We start from the raw sequence: 26,976 nt of genomic DNA, 5'->3' as shown, positions 1-26,976 counted from the left end.
CAGTAAACCATTTACCAGTGGTTTTGGCACTGTGAGCAGGTGCCAGGTCGTGCTGAAAAATGAAATCTTCATCTCAATAATGCTTTTCAGCCGATGGAAGCATGAAGTGCTCCAAAATCTCCTGATAGCTATCTGCATTGACCCTGCCGTTGATAAAACACAGAAGACCAACACCAGCAGCTGACATGGCACCCCAGACCATCACTGACTGTGGGTACTTGACACTGGACTTTTTCCTTCTCCCCAGTCTTCCTCCAAACTCTGGCACCTTGATTTCCGGATGCCATGCAAAATTTGCTTTCATCTCAAAAAAAGTACTTTGGACCACTGAGCAAACAGTCCAGTGCTACTTCTCTGTAACCCAGGTCAGGCGCTTCTGCCATTTCCAGAAGACCCCTGTGCACGGTGGCTCTGGGTGTTTCTACTTCAGACTCAGTCCACTGTTTCTGCAGGTCCCCCTAGGTCTGGAATCGGCCCTTCTCCACAAGCTTTCTCAGGGTGTGGTCCCCTCTTCTGATGGTGCAGCGTTTCCTGCCACACTTTTTCCTTCCCACAGACTTCCCACTGAGGTGCCTTGATACAGCACTCTTGGAACAGCCTATTCGTTGAGAAATTTCTGTGTCTTTGCCTCTTGCTTGAGGGTGTCAATGACCGCCTTCTGGACAGCAGTCAGGTCGGCAGTCTTGCCCATGATTGCGGTTTTGAGTAATGAACCTGGCTGGGAGTTTTTAAAAGCCTCAGGAATCTTTCGCAGGGGTTTTGAGTTAATTCAGATGATTAGATTAGTAGCTCTTCAGAGTACCTTTTCATGATATGCTAATTCTTTTTTAGATAAGGATTTTTGTTTTTTCTTGACTTTTTTGCCAAAATCATCAATATTAAAACAATAAAAGGCTTGAACTACTTCAGTTGTGTGTAATGAATCTAAAATATATGAAAGCCTAATGTTTATCAGTACATTACAGAAAATAATGAACTTTATCACGATATGCAAATTTTTTTTTAGAAGGACTAGTATTTGTTTAACTAAGTTAGTAATATATTTGGACAAATGTAAGTCCATTCAGCCAATGAAAAGTTTTAGTTGGGGGGAATTGGTAAAATCCATTGTCTGTGACCACATTTTATTTCAATTTTTTTTTGTGTTTTGAGTTAGAAGTGAACTTCTAACTCATTGGCTGCCATTAACAATGCTGGATCTCCAATCCACTTTGAAAGAGGCTGGCAGCAATCCCACTCAGTCAAAATGGATTGGACATCTAGCATCTTCAATGGCACGGAAACATGAGCATTCACAGCCAGTCCTCACAGTTTAAAGGAGTTGGACATCCATCACCGTCAAATGCAATAAGCTAAATAGAAACTGAGGTTGGTCAAAGGAAAAATGTAAATCAGCATTCAATTTATATATGATACATTATCATTAGATGTCACTGGAAAATATATTTTGATATGGAATGCTTGAATTTTATTTCACTGGAAAAAAATTGAGAAATTTTGTGACAAAGTTTAACAAATTATTTTTAATGGAATGATTCAAGCACGATGTTAATGTTTGGCAATTTCTTGATGAAAAGACATCAGTCTGCTAACAGAGGATCTGAATGATGATGATAATGATTTTGTGGTGTCAGCTCAGAGGCTGCATGCCTGGAGCTTCTTGTCAGCCACCTTGAGGCCCACCCAGGTGTTGAGCATGGAAGCCCTCAGCTTACACCACACCAGGTGATTGGTCAACCCGAAAATCTGAGCCGCAAACTGAGCGGCTGCATCGGGGGAGAGAATGGTGGAACATCCCAAACCTGACACAAATGAGAAGCTTTTCATGAGTGTGTTCTCCCAATTCTAATATTCTAAAAATAAAAAAATCCAAGAGGAACTGACCACTGGGCAAACGAAGTGAAGACCAAACGTCCTGGGAGCCCCAGTCAGGCGTGATGGGTGGGCAGTTGATCACGGGATAAGCGGTGTTACCTGACATCACTGGGCCAAGGCCGTTACTCCTGCCAGCTACCGCCACGAACACAGTGGGAATTCCGTCACCTGTTTTTTTAAATACGAAGTACAGTATTTTTCAAATGTAAAAACTAAAAATGGCTGAAAAATAAATGCATAAATGACACATATTTGGAAATATCTACTTGATAATCACTGCCAGCAGTGTTTACAGGACAACACCAACCTTCGTATTCCGCTTTAATGCGCAACGTCTCGTCGGGGCCTTTGTGAGCTGAGGTGACTCGCAGCACACAAGGAATCCCGTAGGAACTGCAGGCCTTCTTGATCTTTTCACAGTGGGCCAAGTCTGAAGTGGAGCCCATCAGGACCACCACCCTGCCATTGGCCTCGGACTCCAGCAGCAGCTAAAATTAAGCCAGCTGAGATTAACAGTCAGTTTAATTCTCATCATTTTGTAATCAAAACCTTAAAAACATGCAAAAAAGTCATTTTAGCGACCTAAAATCCAGTTTATGTGGCCAAAATGCCCCGATCAATGCATTTGATTTTGTTAGGAGTCCACTTGACGATGTTAAAATTCAATTTAGAATGCAACCCCCGCGTTAGATCAAGTTGCATGAATACCATTTTTGGGCTCCCGATACCCAGTTGTGTTATATTTCAAATATATGTATATATATTTATATAGATTTACACACACAATGAAATTCCAAAACAGTAGTTAAATTAAAACTTTTTTTTTTTTTTTTTTTTTGGATTAAGTGAGGGTAAAAAGGTTTTGGCTGCACCTTGACCCTTTCGGAAACCCACTCAAAGTTTCTTTTAACCATTTGCATGGCCTCAGGGGTCACCTCTTTGAGGTCTCTGTACACCTGGAGACAGGAGCAAAGTCCTTGTTTTAGTACTGTGATCACAAGTATTGGGATCCTCAAGATAAAAAGAAGACAAACCTGCTTATCTTTCTGCTGGCTCCTATCTCCAGACGGCCACAGCCTCCAGGAGTCGTTGTCGATCACATCAGCCAGGACGATCTCCTGAGTCTTTACGTTCACACCAAACTCAATCTGTATGCCCAAGAAGAAGAAGGGAAAAAAAAAAGGAAATTACGCTTTGCCAGCAGAGGTTATCAATTTACCTACTTTATATTTATACTATATACCTACTTTACCTCCTTATATTACACAGGACGACTGAAAAACATTTGCACAAGCACAACCATAATAAAATCACACAACCACCCAGCCCAATTAAACATTCAGCCCCAAGCCCCCACCCCCCAAAAAATATGTCTCAAAATTCCACAACAAAAAACAAAAATGCATAAACCTTTGACCAAACGTTGCACCTACAAATTGAGAAAAAACTATCACATTCACACAAAAATGTCCCCCAAAACACATACACACAACTACCAAATCAAAAGACAATCACCCAACCAAAATAAATCACCAACAAATCATTCGCCCACATCCTCCCACAATTAAATCTACATAAGAAATATATATTGCACACCCTCCTCAAGGTACCCCAAAACACATGCTTCCACACACAGACCTTCATGTCAACCAGTGTGCAATTCTGTGTGGCCCAGGCCTTCTCCAGGATTTCAAAGATGGCCACTGTGCTACGGCTCATGATGTCCACCTCGCAACGGCCGATGTCAAGTCCAGCCAGGCAGAACTTGGCCTCCAGCAGCTGCTCCTCCGACCACTGGGGGTCATTGTTGGCATCATCCTGGAAGACGAAGCTGTATTAGTTAAATACGGGCATCATAGGGTTGTCAATAGTATCGACGTATCAATTCTGAAATGTTGTACACCGATGGGATTTGATTGCAAAAGTATGAATATTGTGCCAAAAGCTATTATTTATTTTTTTAAATACAACTAACGTTTGATGGTGTTGCAGTTTTACCCCTAAATATTGTTGTAATTGGTGGTTGACATTTATTTTATTTGCCCCCCCACACTATCACAGAATAGCACAAATTTGTTGTCATGGGGGAAATTCGATTTTGCACTACCCTTGATAGTAATGTGGGATATGTACATTTTCCCTGTTATTGAAAAAAAAAAAAACAATACTGTACTTATTAACTTGTATATACAATATCAACAATGATAGAGTATCGATAAAGAGTTGAACGTTTTAGTATCGTGACAATAAAATCGACGATTTCAACCAAAATGTGGCTTGTGGGAAGACACGACTGTAACGGCTACCTGATAGAAAGCAAAAAATGTGTAATTAGTCTTTCAACGTGACACATTTGAAAAAAAAAAACCTTCAAAAGTAGATTAAGATGTGCTTATTGGCCACTGTATGTCATGAAAATACTTGTTATTGCTTTTGCTTCACAGTTCACACTTGCTTCGGTGGACTCCTTACAGGATATGTCATTTTGATTTAATGTTGACTCACTTTGAAAAAAATCTCCATCTTGAGCGGGGAGAAGCGGTAGCCCTCTTTCACTCCCGGGTTCCTCTTAAGGAAGGAGCCGGTGGCCACCCTGCGACACACCCATTCGATGGGAATCATCTCGCAGTGCGCTGCCACGAACGCAGTGTCCGAATGCTGCCTCACAAAGGCCGTCTTGATACCTTCAACAGAGGGCGGGGGCAAAAAGAACACGTCAAAACGATGAAATGATAGGCAGATAAGGAAGATGACCTCCCTTAGGTTCTGCTTGATTATAAGTCACAAGGCGCTCATGTGCAAGATTTGAAAATCTCATGAGTGGCAGAGAGGGGACAGTTAAAGCAATTAATTGAAGCAACGTGCAGAGTCATGCAAGAATTGAGCTAATGCCACGGCACATGACAGCATTACTACAGCCTTTGAACCGGGGAAATGGTTGTGAGGCTTATTAGTCCCACAAGTAAATGGTGGTAAATAGTGTCGATTCCACAGAGAGCAATCCTAATTCTGTCGGGTGTGTGTGGGTGGGCTAACAATGACCAGACAGCTCATCTACTACTACTAATACTAGTCTAATAAGAGTTTTCTTACAAATTTTTTTGCATTACCAAAACACTGCAATTATAAACCAGTCATCAATAATGTCTGTGTGACTCTCGGGCAGATTTATTTGCATTATTTACAAAGGGCCAAATATTTCAAAACAATGGGTGTGAGGCACAAGTGATATTGAAGGAAATTTAAACATAATGCAAACTGACTGTGCTTTGCCTCTAAAAATAGTTTTGTCAACGTGCCAATGAGTGACCAGTAAATTTGCTGATAAAAAAAAATCTATATTTTAACATCCAATGTTTTGTTGCTAACAAAGCTCAATTGTAGGCAATAAAGCATTATTAGCTGATAGAGCTAAAATGTTAATTATGATATTATTTATTATGAGTCAATTTGCATTGTGGAACGATAAATTTTCAACTTTGGCCCCCTAAAATTTTAGATTAGATGCCACTGTGCTCCAAAAAAAAAAAAAAAGTGAATTTAGAGCCTTTGTAATAATTCTTATATGTTAAAATTATAAAAATTCTCAATTGATTCTCAAAGATTTTTACAATTAGTGCATGTTATTCTTCCGGTGGAATGCAAACTAATAGCTTTCCATTCAGTTTTGCCATTTCAAACTGTGTGGCATTTGAATTTAATCTTTAATAAAGTTTTAAGTAGTTTCCCCCTCAGTGGGTAACAATAATATTAGAAGTTTACGAATCAAACAAAATAAGGACGTGTTTGATGAACACGTTGGTCTACTATGCGACTGTATTTTAATGTAGTAAATGTATAGCCTAAATATATTTTATGTTAATTAGTTAGGCAGTTTGTTTTAGATTGCACATGTTTTCATAATACACTTATGTGTTAACACTTGTCTTGTGCCCATATTTGAAATGAACTCATGCTGATGTGGGTGTACAAGCATGCAGTTTTCGTGGTTGGTCACCAGATTCCTGCAGCAGTCCAAACACGCAGCTCGTAGTTTTATTTGCAATGGCCGCTTTGCCCTCCATCTGGTCTTTCCTCACTGCATTCCCGGCAGTGATCTGGTCTTTGGACTGCACCAAAACCAGCCCGGGCTGATCCACGATCTCGAAGATCTGCTTGGTTTTCCCCTCGTTCAGTTTCTGCCCGATGTTAAGCTCTAATTAAAACAATTACACAACGGGAGAAAAGTCATATGAATTTCTTTTTTTAATAGCAGTAATATTGAAAATATTTCACTGTACCTTGGGTGGAAGCCATGTTTCTCTTCGACAAACTGCAAAACTGCACGACAAATTAAACAAACACAAAAGGCAGCGGTGAGACAAGTAAAAAGTTGTCAAGTGAGGATGAGAGCCAGAGGCGTGCAGAGAGAAGACGGAAGTAGCGCGTTTCTTACATGCTATAACAACCAATCACGGCTCTCTACTCACACACTTGGACCAATCACAAGAGCGAATAGTTGGACATAGGCGGGTAAACGCCCCCACTCCAAACTGTCTCGAAAAGAGTCCAACTTTTTTTTCGATACATGTTACTGTTTTCTTCTTTTTGAGTGATACGGGAACAAAGCGACGACAAGCCAGCTCGACAGAATTGATTTACTAGAGCCAGGTGACTTGTTATCCCACACTTCTTTCACGCTTGATTAAATTTGCCTAGTTAAAGTCATGCTGCTCGTGTTACAAAACTGCAAACTTCTAACTGCAAACTGCTAAAAAAAACGTCAATAGTTATGCAGTGGTGTGTTTATCACCTTAAAGTGATTTTGTATTAATTTTTATTTACGTTTTAATCGAACGTGTTGTGTAGAAGCGGAGTCCTGTTGTGGCACGTGTTCGGGAGACAAGAGCCTGAGTTTGGTGCGCATGCGCATATCGCTGTATTGGCCACTTCCAACACCAGCAACAGCATCAGGCTAACAGCAACAGGCAGCGACGGGATGGAGTTTGAGGAGTCCGGTATCGGCGAGGAGTGCGGGGTATTCGGCTGTGTGGCGGCCGGAGAGTGGCCCACTCAGTTGGAGGTGGCTCAGGTGCTCACCCTAGGACTTGTGGCGTTGCAGCACAGGTAACGCGAATCTTTTTCCTATCCACCAACAAAAAGTGTCGAGTTTCCCTCGATTAAGTCACTCGAGAAACGTGGGTTTATAAACCATTTGGCTTGACCTCTGGTACAGTCTAAAATTTGAACTATTTGGTTGTCATTTTAGTTACTCAGTTTTAAAGTAGGCGGAATGTGATTTGACAACGAGCGTCTACCTAGCGTTAAGGTGGGAAAAGTTTGTGCATACTTGCCCTTTGACAGGGATGTCTAAACTGGCTTCTTTCTTCAGTTTAACAAGGTAAAGAAGCCCTAATTCGACTCAAGTAAGTAAAACGTACACTTCCAATTAATTAAGTAGTAAGTGATAGGTAACTTGTGATTTGTTGCTGTTTAATCATACGCTGAACGTCAAATAGACAAAATGTAAAAATAGCTATCTGTACTTTTAAATATTGCTAATTAATATCACTTCAGTTTATCCCGCCAAAATGGGTCTTTGAGCCGGTTATCCATAAATATGTTGAAATTTTAAATTGAACTCCTATTTATTGTACAGGGGTGCCTTGAGATACATCTTTTAATTCATTCTTTACAGTGCAGCTCAAAATTCTCAAATTATCTTCCCCATTGAAATATGTGGAAATACCAATCTCTTCCAGTCTGCAACAAAAACATTTCTAAAATGTGTAACAAGCAGTGTTGTTAATCTTACTTTAAAAAGATAATTACAGTTACAAATTTCTTCTCCCAAGAAGTAATTTAGTAACTCAGTTACCTGGATGTAAGAGTAATTAGTTACTTGGCAAAGTAACTGGTGTTACCTTTCATGCCCCCCCCCCCCCCAAAAAAAAAAAAACAGAGTAACCTTTTCTATGTTTGGAAGTCATTTAATGTTGTGACTCAACCATTAAAGTTGTTAAAATTGCTCCCGTTATTGCATTAGTTCCCTTCTGTCTACTTTCGACGTGAAAGTTTCAAAACTGTTAAAACTTATTTAAAGATAGATTCAAGTCAAGATTTCGCCAATTTAGCAGTATTTTAGATAAAAAGTTACTTAGGTTCGCCAGGAATGTTCTCTACAACAGAGCCTCCCTGAGAAGTCCACTGCTTTAAGATGGCGGCTGTTTAGTAACGCCAGCGAGTTTGTCATTTCGCATCTAGTTCTATGTACTGTACATGTGATATCTACCGTTGCATCATGTGGGCGTAGCCTGTATGCTATTGGCTACTGTCAAGTGTTATTGGAACCACCAAGCATCGCGTTTGCAACGGCGTCACAACTCCCTTCCCTCACCAGTCCCGCTCTGCTATCTCGTCTCCGTGAGTCTGTGTCTCTGACTTTTCTCGCGTCATTCAACTAATGTAGTAGCGCATAGTAACGCACGCTTTTCCATCCTCTATTCAATTCAATTTCAATTCAATTTTATTTGTATAGCCCTAAATCACAACAAGGTTGTCTCAAAGGGCTTTGCAGAGGCAATATGATACACCTCTGTAACTGTAACGGCGTAGCCAAGATGAGAAAAGTAATTAATTAGATTACTTGCTACTGAAAAAAATAATGCCGTTATACTCTAACGCCGTTATTAACAACACTGGTAACAAGGAACAAAGTTTTTAAGTCATTCACTACCAAAGGCATATAAACAATGGGTTTATAATAGGCCTGAACGATATATCATTTAAACATCGCCATCGCGATGTGCACATGTGCAATAGTCCCATCGCAAGGACGTGAGATAGTTTTATTTTTTTTAATCCACAAATGTATGTTGCTTCATGCTTTCTCTGTCCCGAGCTGATCGCTTTAGTGACACTCACACTCTCTCCCTCCCTCTCCTAGGTCTCTGTTCCTCTGCGCACTTGCTTATTAAAGTTAACAATGGTTGTGTTTGATCTTGCCACAGAGGCGGACTTCAAACACACCGCATCTTTCAGTCATCGTTTAACTTGTTAAGCACGTGTTGCATGAAGGAAGCGTATGTAATTTGTTTAAAAATTTAAAATATGCGAGTGAATAATTTTTTTAAAGTTAGCCATATACATTTTTTTAAAGCATACTTTAGGGAAAAAGTGAAAAACATGTCTAATATATGTATAATATGTATCTCTTTCCATTGCTAAATATGTATATGTATATATATATATATATGTATGTATATATATATATATATATATATATATATGCACTGTATACATACAGTATTTTTTGTTTTGTTTTGTTAATATCGCAATATATTGCAACCCCCAAAAAAATCGCAGCAATAGTTTTTTCCAATATCGTTCAGGCCTAGTTTATAATATTCAACTGCTCATAACTAAAGAACAAATAAAGTAGAAACAAACCTTTTCTATGATGAAAGATGGGAATCTAATCTTTTTGTACGTTATGTGTTCATGTAGCCATAGAACACAATATTAAGTGGTGCTTGAAAGACAAGGATGTCTTGTGACAAATGGCTTGGAGTTAATGAGTTAATATTGTACTTTACAAAAAAAAAAAAAAAGATAACATAATTAAGTAGAGGACAAATAATTGAGGTTGTTCGTGTAGTATGATGTAATTCCCCAAATTGTGCTACTTTTGCTTGTACTTGTGCTACTCCTCCTTGTATGCAAGCTTGGACCATAAAGCGCACACGCAGAGGCCAACAAAGAAGATTAATCATTTTACTCCTACTTTTAACTTTACAGTAGGAGTAAAATAATTATAAGATTTAACCTTAGTCTTTTTTCATGGGAGATAAAGAATACATGCCGGTATACTTTACGATATCCCTTTGTTATAGTTTTTTAAAACAATCATCAAATGCCAAAAACAAAACTTCCAAGAATCTAAACTAAAGACGAGTTAACAAGTCAATTAGGGGTGTCCCGGATCTAATCAGGAAATCGAGCCGGTTGAGCCATTTTTCAGAAGATCCAAATTAAGTGAAAAGGATCGTGTGATTATGTAAATAAATATAAATAAATAAATATATATATATTCTTTTTAAATTAAGGGCTAAAAAGTAACAAAATAATCCAGAATTAAAACGCCAAAAGAGACAAAAATATATACCTTTTATACTCCGCAACACTCCCGGAGAAAGCGGAAGAGGGAAGCACTGCAAATAGTACAGTATTGTAACATGTTAGGAACTTTTGTTCAAATGAAATAAAAAAAACGTTTTTTTCCTGTATCTGATCGGGACTCTGTATCGGCAGATTGAGTAACCTGATTTTGACACTCGGGTGCGAATATTTGATTGGGAAATCCCTAACGTCAATTATATTTTTTTCACAGCAAGATTTAAAGGACGATCTGACTATCCCCACACTGCATACATGGAGCAATACTGAAACATGATTGCTAACAGACAGCTTTAAGGCACTATTTTGGATTTGAGAGGTTTCCAAGAAAATTCAGCATTTTGATAAAGGCAACCCATGTTCACCTGCTCATTACTTTGACTTCGATTCCTTGACTACTTTTTTTTTTTTTTTCTTTTTTCAATTAACATTTTTATAATGCAAACTAGAGGTCAACAAACCTTGGGCTGCAAATGGTCCCCGTGCCATGTTGTGGACACATGGCTAACTAACATGGAAAGTTACTGTTAAACTGTGGGTGGGCGGAAAACTGACCATACATGGCCATACATCCGGCAATAGTAAAGCAATAAAACTTCTCAGGAACTGTTTTACAAAATGATGTCTAATTGGCAATGAGTTTCCTCAATTGAACCAATTACTTTAAATGTTCCCTAAACCCATCATAAGAAACACAAGAACGTGATATGCATTAAGTTATTAGTACTGTAACCGTAATTTTATTAATTACCTTTGTCTCCTGATCATGCGCATCTTGGTAGGTCATCGTGCAGACTGAATGGACTTGTATAATCGGAATGTGAGTTTCTTCTTCTTTAATGTTCACATTTTCCGCAAATTTTTTTACTGGTGTCAGGAAAGTGTCTATGGAGCATAAGAAGACAATAGCATGATTTTTTATTTTTTTGTTAAATTTAATGAACGTGTCATGTGTCCACAGTGACAACTGTACCACTATCCGTACTAATTTTATTAAGAGTCCAATCATGGGACTCTGCAGTCGGCAATTACAAAGACTTGTGGCTGTCATGTGAAGTAATTATGCCATTAGGACACATTTCAAACCTTCATCGTCCGCCTTCCTTTTCCTCCCTGGGCCAGTTGACAACGTGTCGCCAAATGTAAGGCTGCTTTCACTGGATCCTGCAAACGCCACACGATAGAAGAGGTTTTTCCTCGCAACAAAAATTGGCTGATTTGGAAACAATGGACTAAAGTAGAATTTGCTGTACCTAACAAAGTGTCCTGTGGATGCCACTGGTCCAGCTGGTGACTTTTTCCTGTTATGACCCCTTGTTCTTCATGTGGCGTCACTCCAAGGTGAATCGGCGAAATAGATTCGGACCGACAAAATCTGTCCTCTGCCACCATCGCCATGTTAGCATCACCCTCCAGTGTTGCAATTTGGTGCGATTCTATGCGTGAGCCCCTAGCTCTGCGATTCATAATGGCGTCCACTTCTCTGTAATACCTCATGAGGCGTTTGGGGTCACCATCGTCTATCTTTTCCCTCTGGAGTGAGCGGTACAGGTATTTGAGGTTCTTGTACTTGGTGTGACACTGCTTCCAGTCACGTTCGATGCCTTGCTGCATCAGCCGGTTTGAAATCTGTGTGAAGACGTCACGCTTTCTGGTGGAGCTCTCCAGCTGGCGCCGGACCTGCTCGTCGGACCACACTTGAATAAGAGCTCGCACCTCCTGGTCGCTCCAGTTTCGGCCCGCATCCGACAAGGTGACCACATTCAGCTGGTCCACGGTGGACGGATCCACATCTGTTGAAGGAATAAAACAATTTTAACAAAAGGGAGGCATACTGGTGTAAAAACATTTGGGTCATTCCAGAATTGTAGGGCTTTTTACATCCCACCCATCAAATTTTAAATAACTTACATATAAAAAATGAAACATGCAGTTTATGAGTAAATAAACTTTTCTTAAAATTATATATATAAAAAAAAAAAACTAAAGAATGCGTGAAAATTGTTGTTAAAATACCAAATAAGACTCAAGTACCCCCTAAAATGTTCTTTTCTCTTATCCCACCTTACATGATAAGATCTCATGTTAAAATTTAAATTTAAATTATTTTTCGTTGTTTCTTGTAACTGGGGGAACATTTGTTTTAATAACCATTTTAAATATATAATTATTATTTATGGAATGTGTGCCCCACATCATGCATTTAACCGCTACTATAACCTTTTTTAATCACCGTGCAAGAAAGTTGAGATGTCCCGATACAGAAGTCTTGACTTCTGATTGATACTTATATTTTTAGACCATTGGAAATAATTCAACCAGTATTACATACAATATGACCTTATTATTTTGGTTTACAAAATGAATTGCAACAAACCTTATAAAACTACATTCAATAAATATATAATTATAGTTCAAAATTAGAAGCCATCAATAATTAGATTTTTACAACGGTAAATAACAAATTATATATATATTTTTAATAAAGTGCTGGTACCTCCTAGAGCAGTGGTTCTTAACCTGGGTTCGATCGAACCCCAGGGGTTCGGTGAGTAAGTCTAAGAGCTTCGGTGAAAATAAAGAAACACAGAGCCTCGTTTTCGTACGCTGATTAAATCTAGGCAAAGTGGCTTTTTAAACTAGGTTTTGGACTGTTTGCTCCCAATTTACAGCCTTAATCCATTTCTTCCAACTGCAAGTCCTCGATCTGGTGGGAGGAGGAACTGGTTTGCTCAGTGGAAGGTTGACTCGCACTTTGTATGAGAGAACACAACATACCAATGGGCAGCGTGGTCTCAAATTTTGACCTGTTTATAAAACAGTTTATACAGTTTGACCTGTTTATAAAACAGGTCAAAATGAGGAACATTTTGTATGGGAATTTGCTAAATTATTTGCTTGCTATCTAAAATACATATCAGTTTTGAATTTGAAACAAAAACTATTATCTGGTGAATCCACATGTGAAACTTGTGGGGTTCGGTACCTTCAGGAAGGTTAAGAACCACTGTCCTTGAGGAAGGCTCTGCTTCTGTCCTCTTAGTCAGCCGTAATAGCTAGCTTTGTAGCTAGATTCTACTCCGGAGAAAAAGCGAACAGTACAGATTTGGAGCCCTTTTACCTGCAACCCTGTTATTGTAATAAATAAATAAATAAAATATTTGTGGCTTAAGTTTTACCATTGATCTGTAAGATTATTTTGATTAAACCTTTAATGGCTTATTACCTGATGTTAATGTGTTGCATAAAATTAGAATATATATATATTAGGGCTGTCAAACGATTAAAATTTTAATGGAGTTAATTACAGCTTAAAAATTAATTGTAATTAATCGCAATTCAAACCATCTCCAAAATATGCCATATATTTCTGTAAATTATTGTTGGAATGGAAAGATAAGACACAAGACGGATATATACATTCAACATACGGTACATAAGTACTGTATTAGTTTATTATAACAATAAATCAACAAGATGGCAGTAACATTATTAACATTCTCTTAAGGCGATCCATGGATAGAAAGACTTGTAGTTCTTAAAAGATAGATGTTAGCACAAGTTATAGAAATTTTGTATAAAACCCTTCTTAATATTTTCGTTTTATTAAAATTTGTAAAATTTTCAATCAAAAAATAAACTAATATCTCGCAATTGTTGATGTCAATAATTACACCATGCTCACTCATGGTGCTGAAAGCCATAAAATCCGTTGGACCCAAGTGCCAGCAGAAGGCGCTAAACACCAAAAAACAAGTTTGTTTGAGCAGGGCTTGTGCGGTAATTGCGTCAAATATTTTTACGTGATTAATTAGAAAAATGAATTACCGCCCGTTAACGCGATAATTTTGACAGCCCTAACATATATACATATATATATATATATATATATATATATTGAAGCCGAAATTTTCTCCAATTCTGGAACTCCTGTCCACTTTAATTCCACGTCGCTGCTGTCATCTTATAGTAACAACACTTGATTAGTTTTGAAGTCTTGGTTTACTAACATATAGTATAAGAAATAATAATAACCTACTGTTATTAGTAACACAATCTTTCTGGCAGGCGTACAGTTTTCTCACTTTGATGATACAGCATGGCAGTATGTCAAATTTTTGGAACAGTATGATGGATTTTCATACACAAATTTGTTAAAAACATTTTCCCGTCAATGATTTGATTTCTGAGTGTGGCCGCTACATGAAAAATACAACCAGCCCTCAATACTGAATGACAAATGTACCAGTGTTCGGCCATTCCTTTCTACGCAGCGAAACGTACTACACAATGCTCAGCACACTTGCACAAGCATCCGCACGCATGCGCACATCGTTTAGAAGCGGAGCGTACTCACTATTTTTGTTTTTATTTATTTTTTTAGAACATTTTCACTGCCTCAAAAATGCTTTTTGCATGTATTACCGTCTCATACTTTTAACCATTGTGTTTTTTGTGTTAGCTTTGAACCAGTTGACTACTCACGTAGCGTATTTAAACCGACCTTATTTGATAAAACTGCATTTAAGTATTTTCTTAAGGCATTTTTTAGTACGTTCTGCCTGTATGCATCTAAACAAAACAAGTTCAGAGCGCACGATAGTACTTTGGGTGTCAAATTCGACTAATGTATGACATTTTGCCGATGTAGCAGATTTTGGCAGAACACTGGTAATGTGGCGTTTTTTTTTTTTTTTTTTTTTTTTTTTGATAAAGTGCTCCTTTCACGAGTGTAAATGTGGTCAATACTTAAGATCTCTTTTTATGGGCTTCCATGCAGTTTCCACTCAATATAATTGTTGTACATTAAACTTGTTAAATCCTTGGGACCAGTGTCACACCAATGTGCATATGATTCCATCATGTGAAACCAAATAAGCACGCCTCAAATGGAACTTAATTCCATTAGCTTTGTTACAGTACATGCTGTGAACATTTTGCTAGATTCTGTTTTTTCCCGCTTGAGTGTTTGTGTTCCCTTGAGTCAAAGTAAACAATACGACATACTTACAATTATCATTCTCGATGACGACCTCACTTTCTGAGGTGGCCGGCTTCTTCTCCTGAACATAAAACCTCTTCATACGCAGCGAAACCTCATCCAGGCCGCGGTCCAGTAGAATGGCCTCTACTTCGTGGAAAAACTTCATGTACTTTCCCGGGCTGCTGCGACCACCGCGGGCCGCGTGGTTGCTTTTGGCAACCTTATAGTCGTACTTGAGGTTCTTATATTTGGTGCGGCACTGTTTCCAGTTGCGCACCACACCAAAGGTGCGTTCCAACTGGCCGGAAATCTCCTGGAAGATGTACTTATTGTGTATGGTGCTCTTCAGGCTCTCCCGGACACGCCGATCAGCCCAGATACATAGCAGCGCTCGCACCTCGTCGTCCGTCCAGTGGCGGCTTTCCTCCACCCCAGGTTGAACTCCTGTTGTTCAACACATATGGCTTTAGAATGCAGTTAACAATCACAGTGTAAACTGAACCTGTTAAAAAATATGACAAAATATACCCTTAATCAATTTTACATCGAAATAACAAACCAAAATTTTAATATCGCCAAGGCCACAAATTGGTTAATATGCGCTTGGCTGACCCAGGATCTGATATGCTAAGTATTAAACGAATTTTACATCGAAATAACAAACCAAAATTTTAATATCGCCAAGGCCACGAATTGGTTAATATGCGCTTGGCTGACCCAGGATCTGATATGCTAAGTATTAAACGTATCTGCTAGTTTCTGACACCTAAAAAAATACATCTTAATAACACATTCAGAAAAATACTTGATTTCCAATTATCATAATAGAGATACTGTTAGTGTAAATTGATTCAACTCATCCCAATTTTATGCCAAACTGCAGTTAGTCAGTGACAAAATATGTGTACAGTATTCACATAACATTTATCTGCAATAAAAAACTCATTGGGGAAAATTGAAAACATGTTTAGTTAAAAATGTTTTTACGTACGGTTTATGAACATATTTCAATATGTACCGTAGCAAGCCTCTCTGCTTTTTGGAGGCAGTTTTAAAAAAGGACTGCATAACACTTTGTTTTCCTTGCTTTATAGGTCAGAGCTTATGTTTTGATGGTATAGATTAAATTCCATGTTTGTAAATGTGAGTTTGTGAATTATATACAGAAGTATGATTTGAAGAAAATTGTAAAACCGATAGAAATCGCATTATTGTACAGAAAAATAGCATTTTTTTTTTTATTCTAAAATTTTCCAGTCCTACATTTAACTCATTTTGGCTACCAGTGATGGCAATAAATGTCAAATCCATTTCAATGGGGAGGTCTGGCAGTGAATGAATGTTTGGTGCTCATGATGTCATCACATTCAATCAGATTGCTGACAAGACATTTGATCAGAGGTAACTTTTTCAGTTTTGGGTGAGTCAAGTCACAAGGTTATGATGAGTCACAAGGTTATGTTGACTCAAGTCACAAGGTTACGTCGAGTCAAGCTGAGTCACAAGGTTGTCCAGTCGAGTCACAAGGTGGTCCAGTCAAGTCACATTTTAGTCATATCCTTCACCTTTATTTCCCAGCCACCCACAAAACATGTAGGTTTTTTCTTTGAGAGTTTATCTTCTTAGTCTGTGTCAAAAAAGAGCATGCAATCTAGTCTGCATGGAAAAAGATAGAATAAAGCTGTTTTGTGATCTATTCCACATATTTGTTGTAATCGTTGTTATTATTACACTTCTACCATTAGTGCAAAGATTTTTGTTATTCTGGCTAACTTACGGTAATATGTTGGGACACAAGTCAATGTGGTTATATAATCAGAAGAAGCATGTGCTCAAACGTTCATGTAGTGTGAGCCAGAGGCTGAATAATGTGCGCTGCCATGTTTAATAAACATTTAGCCCCTCTGAAGGGTATTGTATGTTGTTGTTGTTTTTTTTTTAATGCATTGGCTGCCATTGACTGTGATAAACGTCTAATATTTGCCATCAATGGCAACCAATGAGACAATTGGTTAAATGTGGCAGGGTTGTTAACATTTCTTCGTTAGTGTTAAATAATCTTGCGTCGGGAGACTTCACTGGCAGGCTCTATTGTAGCAGATGTAAGGTGATTGATTTTCTCGATTAAAATACTCAGGTTTAGAAACGATTTGTTTAAAAAAAAACAAAAAACAGTATTATTGTGTCTATGATTTAAGCTGGAAGTGGGTTTTTTACAGTGCTGCAGCTATCGAATATTTTAGTAATCGAGTAATCGACTGAAAATCCTATCGATTAATCGAGTAATCAGATAAAACGAATATTTTTTAGGTTAAGAGCAATTATAAATATACATGAGAAAACAAGACATTTAATCTAATATTGAACCATTTTCAGTCAATCAATGTCTTTATTTTCGATGTACATTGTTGAAAAAAGCCAACAATTGCCTCTCAGATGTGACTAGAATAAAAAAAGACCAATTCACTGTCTAACCCTAACCCCCAAAACATTGAGATCTTATTAATAAAAATTTTTTTTAAAAAGATATATATATATATATATATATATATATATATATATTGTAGTGACCCTTTATTATTCGACATAATTCACCCACGGAACTTGTGTGTATAGTTGGAGAGCGCGTTACAGACACTTAACAGCCGTGCACGTTCCGGCTGAGTTCAGAGTTCGCAGACAGTCCCAAGCGGCCGGACACAGCAACTTGTCTGCTCAACGGGCCAACAGGACGCATCGCGTCCGCCACAATATCTACATAAATATATATATATATATATATATATATATATATATATATATATATATATATATATATATATATATTAGGGCTGTCAAACGATTAAAATTTTTAATCGAGTTCATTACAGCTTAAAAATTAATTAATCGCAATTAATCGCAATTCAAACCATCTATAAAATATGCCATATTTTTCTGTAAATTATATATATATTCTGTAAAATAAATTGTTGGAATGGAAAGATAAGACACAAGATGGATATATACATTCAACATACGGTACATAAGGACAGTAGTGGGCATTTCACTCTACTGTCATTTAAATCTGTCTATGCTGTCCTCACTCTGAAGCGTCTACTTTTTCCAAAGCTAGACAGCTAGTGAACGACGCCTTAATAATCAGACTTCTTCCTTTTTCATCTGATTTATTAATAAAATAGCCTCAAACCATTGTCCTCTTTAGACCGTCATAAAACTACAAAAAAAAAGTACACAAGCATTGCATTAGCAACAACGTTAGCTTAGCACGCTATACAGGTTCACTAAACATAAACAAAAAGCCTCTCATACAAAAAATAGAACATTTCGCTTACTAACATAATATGTACATTCTTTACAACAACCATACTTACGGACAAATCTTGTCTAAGGATCATATAAGCACAACATTACAACGTAGGCGTCAGCCCGAGACGTCGTGCAGCCATATTGAACTGGCAAGAAAAAAATAAACCATGTCGCAAAGCGACCACAAGAGTTTGCTGTTAGACAGCGCAAAAAGCCTTGCTGTAAAACTTACCAAAAGGCAGAATACTGTCTGAGCGGGACATGTGCGTTAATTGCGTCAAACATTTTAACGTGATTAATTTAAAAAATTAATTACCGCGCGTTAACGCGATAATTTTGACAGCCCTAATATATATATATATATATATATATACATATACAAGTATTTGATGCACTGCCAATGGGAAAACCCATTGGCAGTGTATCAAATACTTGTTCTCCCCACTGTATATCTTACCTAAAAATGCTATTACGCTTGATAACACACATCACTTAAAACTTAGGTGTTCTAGTTAAGTTTTAAGTTGGTCTAAACTGTTATTCCTGATAGGATTTTGAGTTTTTGCAGTGTTCAAAACAAATGTAACATATCAGGTTATAATATGGCGGGGATATTTGCATGCGTTCCCGAATCCACCGCGTGACGTGCAGGGGTGAGGAAGGTGCGGGAGAGCGAGAGACGTGCCTTCCTGTTGTTGTTGTCGTTCCACAAGTTCCTAAAAAAGAAATAATTGCAACCTAACGAAGCGGGTGACTCTTTGTCAACGTTACAGTACGATACCTGCTGTATTAGAGCACAATATGGACCAGTGCTACTTCGTGTTTTATCCAGCAATGACTACTGAGCTAAAATCGACAGTGAGCATTATTAAGTTTTTATTTTACACCCTAATCACTCTCCAGCGCTGTTTTCACAGATTAAATAAAGCCTGTATGTAAGACACGTTAGCCACGCATCGACTGTGGTCTTAATTAATAGAAACCTAGCCCTCGGCAGGGCTAAAGTTACGTGAGAAAGTGACAGTATCGTTAATCTTAATTATTAGCGCTGAGAAGTGTACTGCTTTAAGATGGCGGCTTTTTACTAACACCGCTATCTCTGTCATTTCGCATGTAGTTCAACATACATGTGATATCTATGAGACGCATTAGATGCTACCTGCTATCACCGTAGCATCAAGCATTGTCGGCGTAGTTTGTAGTGGCTGTCGGCTGCAGAAAGGTTTTTTTTAAATAATTTTTTATTACTTCTTCCGCTACGCACGTGATATCAGCGCGTTGTCCCGCATTAAAAGTAGTCCGGGCAAAACATGATGCTTAGACCTGGCAAAATTAAACGATTCCTCGAGGTGAATAAAATTACTCGGATCAGTTTTTAAACTCCAGTTACTCACGTTGCTCGAGTATTCCTTTCAGCTCTAGTTTTTTAAGTTATATTTTTGAGTGTACACAAAACTATGACCAATATACTGTATCGCTATTTCAAAATACATGCGTAATTGACTAAGGTTTTTTATTGAAAGGCCCTGATGCAAAATGGCCGACAAGTGAAGAAGCCTGTTTCCATTAGCTCACAACTCCCCCGAGACATTGAACTAGTTTCATATAAATATATATATATATATATATATATATATATATATATATATATATATATATAATATATATATATATACTGTAGATTCATCTCTCAACGACATCACGCCCCGACCCCACCCCTGCTGACCGAATATAGTCGTGTGCATGCACTGTTATCGCATCCCGGACAAAAAGTTTCATCTATTTACTCATTTTCTGAACCACTTTGCCTCATAAGGGTCGCGGGGGTGCTGGAGGTTCCCAGCTAACTACAGGTAGGAGTACCCTGAAGTATTTGCCAGCCAATCACAGAGCACATACTTGTATAGAAAACAATCCATTTTCGCACACATGCACACCTTTCAATCAGCCTACCATTCATGTTTTTAGAATGTGGGAGGAAGCCCGAGCACCCGTAGAAAACCAACACAGGCAGGGGGTGAACATGAAAACCCCACAAAGAAAGGCTGGAGCCCAGGAATGAACCTTCAAACTTACAATTGACAGGTGGACATTCTAACCACTTATCCACTGTGCAGTGGCGCCTCCAGAAATTTTTCATAGGGATGGCCAGATGGGGCCACTTAAAATCTTGGGAAGGCACACCAAAACTAAAAGCCATCATTTCAGGTTTTCATTTTATTATTGCAGTAAAAAGGTCAGGGGAAAACTATCAGAAAGACTTAAGGACACGGATTCTGATATACTTTAGTGTATTGTGTAATATTTGATGTTACTAATGATTTAATGTGCATAGTCCATAACTGTCCAGTCAACATTTTGAGTTCCACAACAATTCTGTTTTATTGTGTTATGTATATATTAGTCATAAGGTGTACATTTAACAAAACAAAATAATTGTGGAAAAGCAGGTGCTGGCAGATACAAATAAAAGCAAGTGCAGAGGCAATCATATCTTAACTGGATATTTCGCAACACAATGTTAATGTGACAGTAACTGATGCTACAACAATCTAGCGATATACTGGTAAGCAGGGTGGCCAGTGGGGTGGCCAACAAATTTATAGGGGGGGGCTGTGGCCACCCTTGGCCACCCGCTGGTGGCGCCACTGCCACTGTGCTGCCCTAGAAAAAGTTTCAGCTAGCTTTTTATTTTTTTTTAATTTTTTTATTTTTTATTTTTTAAATTTAATTTTGTCCCACGAGGTTAAAATAAACCCATTTGAGTGCAAATTAATAATATTTTTTTTCCGGCTGACCAATGGACGTACACAGAATTGTAAAACAAGTAATGACTTATAAAAACAGTACAATTTAAACACAAGAAATAAATGTGGGTCACATCATTGTGTTGGTACGGCCCTTGAAGAGCGCTCCAGTTCCTCTCATGGCTTTAGAAAATTAATAGCTAAACCCTCTTCCGTCTCAAGTTTTACCTTCTGGAGCCAAGGAGGTGTAGGCGCCTCTAATATGTGTCCCCATCTCCATTGTCGCGTCTTCCTCTCGCCCGATCAGTCCTTCTAGTCACGTACGCAGCCGCTGAGCCTCCTCATACGAGCTCCAATATGACTCTGCTCTAAGCCTCGCGCTGAGTCGCTGCTTCGTCCCACCCCCACGCAGGAACCAGCTCGCTTGCCCCACTCCTACCCCAGCTGCCTGTTTCCTGCTGACGTGTTTACGGTTTCCCCACCCCCACCCTCTTGACCTGTCTGGCTCGGCTGCACTGTTCCCTAGGCAACCAGGCGGTTAAGCCCGAAAGTAACGCCCCTGTGTAGGAAAGCGGCCTCACCACTGGCTTAAGCTATGTGCTGAGCAGGAGGGGCGGAGTGTAATCTGAGAAGCAGCTTATTAAATAGGCTGCAAATGCAGCAAGACATCATAGAGGGAACAGTTCCACAGCAACCCTCCCCCCCCCGGTTTCGGTTTTTCGTTCCCACTCCACGAAACCTGTTTGGTGTGCCTGCAGGCTTGGCATATACAGTATAAAGTCGATGCATGTTTAATCCTGCTAAGAGAGGAGCTTCATTTACACAAATGTGCCAGAATGTCACATTTTCTAATACTTTCATAATCATTTTGCATGAATTATGATTTTATTTTCTTAAATGTTTTTATTACATTTACTGGACTGTCTCAGAAAATTAGAATACACAATATTCTAATTTTCTGAGACAGTCCTGTATATTGTTCTATGTAAAGGACGTCAGCCAAGGTCGGCCCCCCACATTTTTACCACACCAAATCTGGTCCCCTTTGCAAAAAGTTTGGACACCCCTGCTTTAAATGGTGGATTAATGTACAGGACTGTCTCAGAAAATTAGAATATTGTGTATTCTAATTTTCTGAGACAGTCCAGTATATATGAAGGGGCCTAAAAACGGGCCAAATTCAGCCCGTGGGCACTGTTGTCACACATCACTTGAAAAAGTAATCTAATTACTGCTTACGCCTCAAAAAAGTAATCTAGTTACTTTACTAATTACTTTATTATCAAAGTAGCTAAGTTACTTTAAAAGTAATTTATCAGTTACTTTTTACCTTTTTTTTCTCCCTTTGCGGCCTCAACATAAGAATGACAAAAGAAAAATGTCATCGCATGTAACTGAATTTTTCACATAAGGCTTAAGATTCGAGTTAGCGGGGGTTGAAGTAGTTGAAGGAGTTGATTTCAACCACCATTGACTCGCGCTAGCTTAGACACGCCGCAGCCCTGAAACCAACATATAACTGCACAGAATTTGTTCAAATCAACTCCAACGACTAATTAAACCCGGCTAACTCAAAGATTAAGCCTAATGTAAAAAATTCTGAACTTCCCCTTTAAAATTAAGACCATTAAATATAGCCATTAAAATGTTGTCTATAAAAGTTGTAAAGCATTAAAACAAACAACAAAAATGAACGTAATGAACAAGAATCCTTCAAAGTATTTCATAATGGGTCCAAATTATTTTTCAAACAGATCATGTGACTATGGACCCCAATCACCAACGTCACACAATCACGTGATCGCTGTATTGTGCCGCCATATTGTCCGTCATTGTGTGTCCGTGTTGTCAATGATCGTAGTTTCTAAAGGTGGATTCACTTGCAAATTATGGAAGCCCCGGTGCTTTCAGACGCTGTAAACTCATTGGATGAGTTGCATAAATGCAGTTACAGTGGTACCTCTACATACGAAGTTAATCCGTTCCAGGAGCTTGTTTGTAAGTCGAAATGGTCGTATGTCGAGCAGGATTTTCCCATAGGAATACATTATAATTCCATTAATTCGTTCCACAGCCCAAAAACCTGCACTAAATCCTTAAAAAATACTGCTGGTACTATTACAAATGGCAATTACATATAGCAAAACAAAAAAATAATAACTAAAAATCGGATTAATAATATAATAATAATAATAATAATTCCTGTAATAGTGTAACGAAACGGGTTCTAATAAGGCGGACGTTTTTTTCTGTACCTGAAGGCACCGCGGCGCTGACGTGACAAAGAGGGAGGGGAGCGGGTGAAAGTTTACTTTCGCTTTCAATGCTTTCTTGAGAACATCGTCAATTGCGGCAGACAGCAGGCGTTCTGTGTTGAATAAGTTGTGAAAGAAATGATGAAAACGTGGCGAAGCTGGCGATTTCTCTGGAGATGTTACCACAATAAGAATTGTCAGCTTAACTTATAAAGACTGGCGAACGATGGTCGGAGGAGGAAAGTGGAGATGTATTGTTGAGCCATTTCACGGATGCCCACCCTACGCTCATATTTTTCTGTCATTTGCATCTTCATTTAGAAGGTAAGCTTCAACTTTTTCCTTGTTTCACCACCTGTACCAACCTTTTCTGAAACGTGTTGATTTGTCACACAAGAAAATCCGCCGTGCATTCGTTTGCGGTGCTGCCATTGTCGTCGTATTTCGAGCATGTCGTCGGATGTAGAAACAAATGGCGAGTCAAATTTTACGTCGGATGTCGAAAAGTTCGTGTGTCGAAGCGATCGTATGTAGAGGTACCACTGTATTTGGAAAAGCTTCGGTCGATCCAGTCGTCAGATCCATATTTGATGCCCAAACCGATGTTTCCTCCCGTCCGGTCCCGTCCCGTACGTCAGAGCTCGTCCCGAGACCACAAAATTTCCAATCATACTCCAGTTTATGTCACGATGAGGAGTCCGGTACCCAAAATCGTCACTGGTACTAATATAAGCCGACATTTGGTCAGCTGAGCATCACCATTGTCACGATTGTAAAATGAAACTTGATCGACAATGGGCCGGTGTGTGCCGAAAAATAGCTGCCCCGCGTGAAATGTCCCCCCTGACGGGAGCGCTTATTTACAACGCTTTATTGACGTGAAAACATCAAATGTTTTCCTGCCATCCCTCCCACTTCAAATGGATTGGATGTCTACTAGAGACAAACTCATTTCAGTTCACAGCAGACGGATGATTGGATGCCACACGATTGGACGTCAGTCATTGTCAATGGTACAAAGATTTTACTGAAAATTTAATTTTCGGATTTTTATTTATGTTGTATCGAAAATGGTATTGAGTATCGATGTAGAGCTGAAAATCTTTGTATTGTAACAGCAGTAGTCTATATATGTGTGTGTGTGTGTATATATACATATATATAAACAATTTAAATAGTAATAAATAATTTAAAAAATGCCGACAACAAAAGGACCAGTAATTAACAATACATTTTATTCGGATTAAATTAACATTAATAATTATAATAAAAAAATTAAAGCAAGTTGTAATAAGTGTGAAAAAGAAGAAAAAAGACAAATTTAAATAAATGTGGCCCGTATGTATTTTTCTGTGTGAATTTTATCCTTTTATTTTGTTTCTTAAATCTATTTTGACTTCACGCTATTCTTTGGCTGCCATTGACGGCAAAAGACATCCAATCCATTTCAACTGTGATCATTCGATCGCTTCCAACTCTCCCTGTTGAAATGGATTGGTCATCTATTGCCATTAAATAGGTGTTTTCAATATCAATTTTCCCGTTTTACTAACTACAACTACACATACCGTATTTTTCGGAGTATAAGTCGCAGTTTTTTCCATAGTTTGGCTGGGGGTGAGACTTATATGTTCTTATGTATGAAATTATTACACATTATTATATCATTTTACATGTTATTTTGTTGTTTTGGAGTAACACTGATGGTTTGGTAAACTTGTCCGCATGTTCTTTATGCTATAGTTATCTGAATAACAGTTAATAGGTATGGCCACGTTAACATACCGGCAACGTTCGCATTTCGTTGTTCATGCATCATGTAACATTATCATACTGTACTATTCAGCATGTTGTTCTCTATTTTATTTTTATTTTAGATTGCCTTTCAAGATGACATATATGTTCAATGTGTTGGATTTTATCAAGTAAATTTCCCTCAAAAATGTGACTTATACTCCGGTGCGATTTATGTTTTTTTTTTTCCTCTTCATTGCACATTTTTGGGACTGTGCGACTTATACTCAGGTGCGACTTATAGTCCTAAAAATACGGTACTCTGTGACCTGGGATTGCAGTGAATGAGATATTGATAACTTTTGTACCCATCTTTGCTGGCATTACAAAACAACCAAATATATACATATATACATGTGTATATATACATTTTTTTTAATTGACAAGTCACACGTGTGATTGTGTCTCGGTCTGTCACAGTAATTACTACATATATCGAACTATCGTCAGATATGTAAAACAGCCAAACATAGTTTTATTTTAGTGACTAATCATCCATAAAATTGCCAGCAATTTTTTTTAGGTCGTGATAAATTGTTTCATCAACCTTAATTTCTAGGGCCTTGTTCTCTACTTTCCCCTCTGCCAGTAAACAAATTGTTTCTGTGATGATTAATTAATATGTATATAATTTTAACTAAAATGTGGTAATATTATGCCAGCAGGGAAAAAATATATAGCTTTGGGGGAAAAGAAAAGAAAAAAAAAAAAAACGTATTGTGACTAGTGTTGCACCGATACCATTTTTGGGCCCGATACAGATACCTGGCTGTGCAGTATCTGCCAATACCGATACCATTCCGATACCACTCTGTTTGCAAAAAAAAAAAAAAAAAAAAAACATATATATATATGTACGTATAAGGGAAGCAACAATACAGTTAAGTCACGGTTCGGTACGATTTTCGATACAATTCAATACATTTAATGCTCTGAAACAGAAAATACAACTGTTATTATTATTATTCATTTTATTTATTTATTTTTTTATTTGCTAACAAGCAAAAATAACAGTGCCATCATATAAACAAGCATTTTAGTGCATAATATTTATGTGCTTACTTCTTACTGAGCTGTAGAAATTTTGTATATAAGTGCTGAGAACAATCTTTACTGTTTGTAAAGTGGGGCACACTGTTGATTGCTGCAGCTCTCTTAGCAGCTATATTTACCATATAAGCAAAACATCCTATTTGTGGTCCGAGTCCATCTGTAACATGTACTGAATTAACAGTATTTGCAGCATAATCTATAGTCACTGGTATGGATTGATTTGGCCTGCTTAACTTCCATTCAGTCATGGCGGTTTCTAATTCATCAATGTAGTATATGGACTACGTGTCGCTCTGGGCTCACGCAGCTAATGGCATGGGATCTAATGTAGCACATCTGGGTTTCTATTTGATGATATCTAGTGTGTGCGCTCGAGAGTTGGCATGGGATCTAACATAGGACATCTAGGTTGCTTTTTGATGATATCTAGTGTGCGCGCTGCGCCGCTAGAGTGTTTTCTGGCCACAGAAGTCACTTCTGCTCATTACTGCACAACACCAGCATATGATATTCGACATTCATAAAGCAGAACGAGTTTGAAGTACGCCGCTCTTATTTTGCCAGTCATTTTTCATCATGACACCATGAGTTTGCTTAGTCTCCCACGGTCTTAACCTTTCTGATCCCATCGGCACTACAGCAACAGTCGTTAGCTTACGCATGCTAATCATTTGTGAATGCCATGTTAGATGAGCAGCGTAACATCGCGGATATTCGTTGTAGTTTACATCCTTAATATTGAAAACAAAGGTGATAATTTCGTTCGGTAATTTTGAGAGCAAGACATACAAATGTCATGCATCGGGAT

General features: G+C 38.2%; 2 protein-coding genes across 3 annotated transcripts in view; one reads left to right on the top strand and one right to left on the bottom strand.

Moving 5' to 3' along the window:
- Window positions 1-1,378: 1,378 nt before the first annotated feature.
- On the bottom strand, window positions 1,379-21,456 carry paics (phosphoribosylaminoimidazole carboxylase, phosphoribosylaminoimidazole succinocarboxamide synthetase). 2 transcript variants are annotated; one of them, XM_057840661.1, is made up of 14 exons: window positions 21,295-21,456; window positions 15,041-15,457; window positions 11,283-11,822; window positions 11,116-11,193; window positions 10,781-10,914; window positions 6,156-6,195; window positions 5,873-6,070; window positions 4,381-4,559; window positions 3,514-3,693; window positions 2,910-3,023; window positions 2,748-2,831; window positions 2,183-2,363; window positions 1,885-2,043; window positions 1,379-1,802 (listed from the first exon to the last, which is right to left on the bottom strand). In XM_057840661.1, the coding sequence occupies exons 1-14, from the start codon at window positions 21,344-21,346 to the stop codon at window positions 1,636-1,638; spliced, it is 2,523 nt and encodes an 840-aa protein (XP_057696644.1). In that variant the 5' UTR covers window positions 21,347-21,456; the 3' UTR covers window positions 1,379-1,635. The 2 variants fall into 2 exon arrangements, with proteins under 2 accessions (XP_057696644.1, XP_057696645.1); XM_057840662.1 differs by lacking the exons at window positions 10,781-10,914; window positions 11,116-11,193; window positions 11,283-11,822; window positions 15,041-15,457; window positions 21,295-21,456 and adding an exon at window positions 6,700-6,768 and having other exon boundaries at window positions 1,451-1,802.
- ppat (phosphoribosyl pyrophosphate amidotransferase) overlaps window positions 6,379-26,976 on the top strand; it is a 33,215-nt gene continuing 12,617 nt past the window's right edge. The window contains exons 1-2 of the mRNA XM_057840671.1: window positions 6,379-6,525; window positions 6,724-6,981. Of these exons, the coding sequence (XP_057696654.1) occupies window positions 6,854-6,981 (128 nt within the window). The 5' untranslated portion in view covers window positions 6,379-6,525; window positions 6,724-6,853. The remainder of the gene's footprint in view (window positions 6,526-6,723; window positions 6,982-26,976) is intronic.

Source organism: Corythoichthys intestinalis, chromosome 7 (genome assembly GCF_030265065.1).
Source record: "Corythoichthys intestinalis isolate RoL2023-P3 chromosome 7, ASM3026506v1, whole genome shotgun sequence".
NCBI classification, from domain to species: domain Eukaryota; kingdom Metazoa; phylum Chordata; class Actinopteri; order Syngnathiformes; family Syngnathidae; genus Corythoichthys; species Corythoichthys intestinalis.
Note: the sequence above shows the minus strand (reverse complement) of the source record. Positions and strands in the feature narration are given on the sequence as shown.

Bases quoted from the DNA above. Each gene is read 5' to 3' on its own strand.
- paics (XM_057840661.1), bottom strand. From the start codon at position 21,346: ATGGAGATGGGGACACATATTAGAGGCGCCTACACCTCCTTGGCTCCA. The intron at 6,071-6,155 runs GTACAGTGAAAT...TGTTTTAATTAG, and splicing joins AAACATGGCTTCCACCCAAG to AGCTTAACATCGGGCAGAAA. The intron at 3,024-3,513 runs GTCTGTGTGTGG...TTGGGCATACAG, and splicing joins GCACACTGGTTGACATGAAG to ATTGAGTTTGGTGTGAACGT.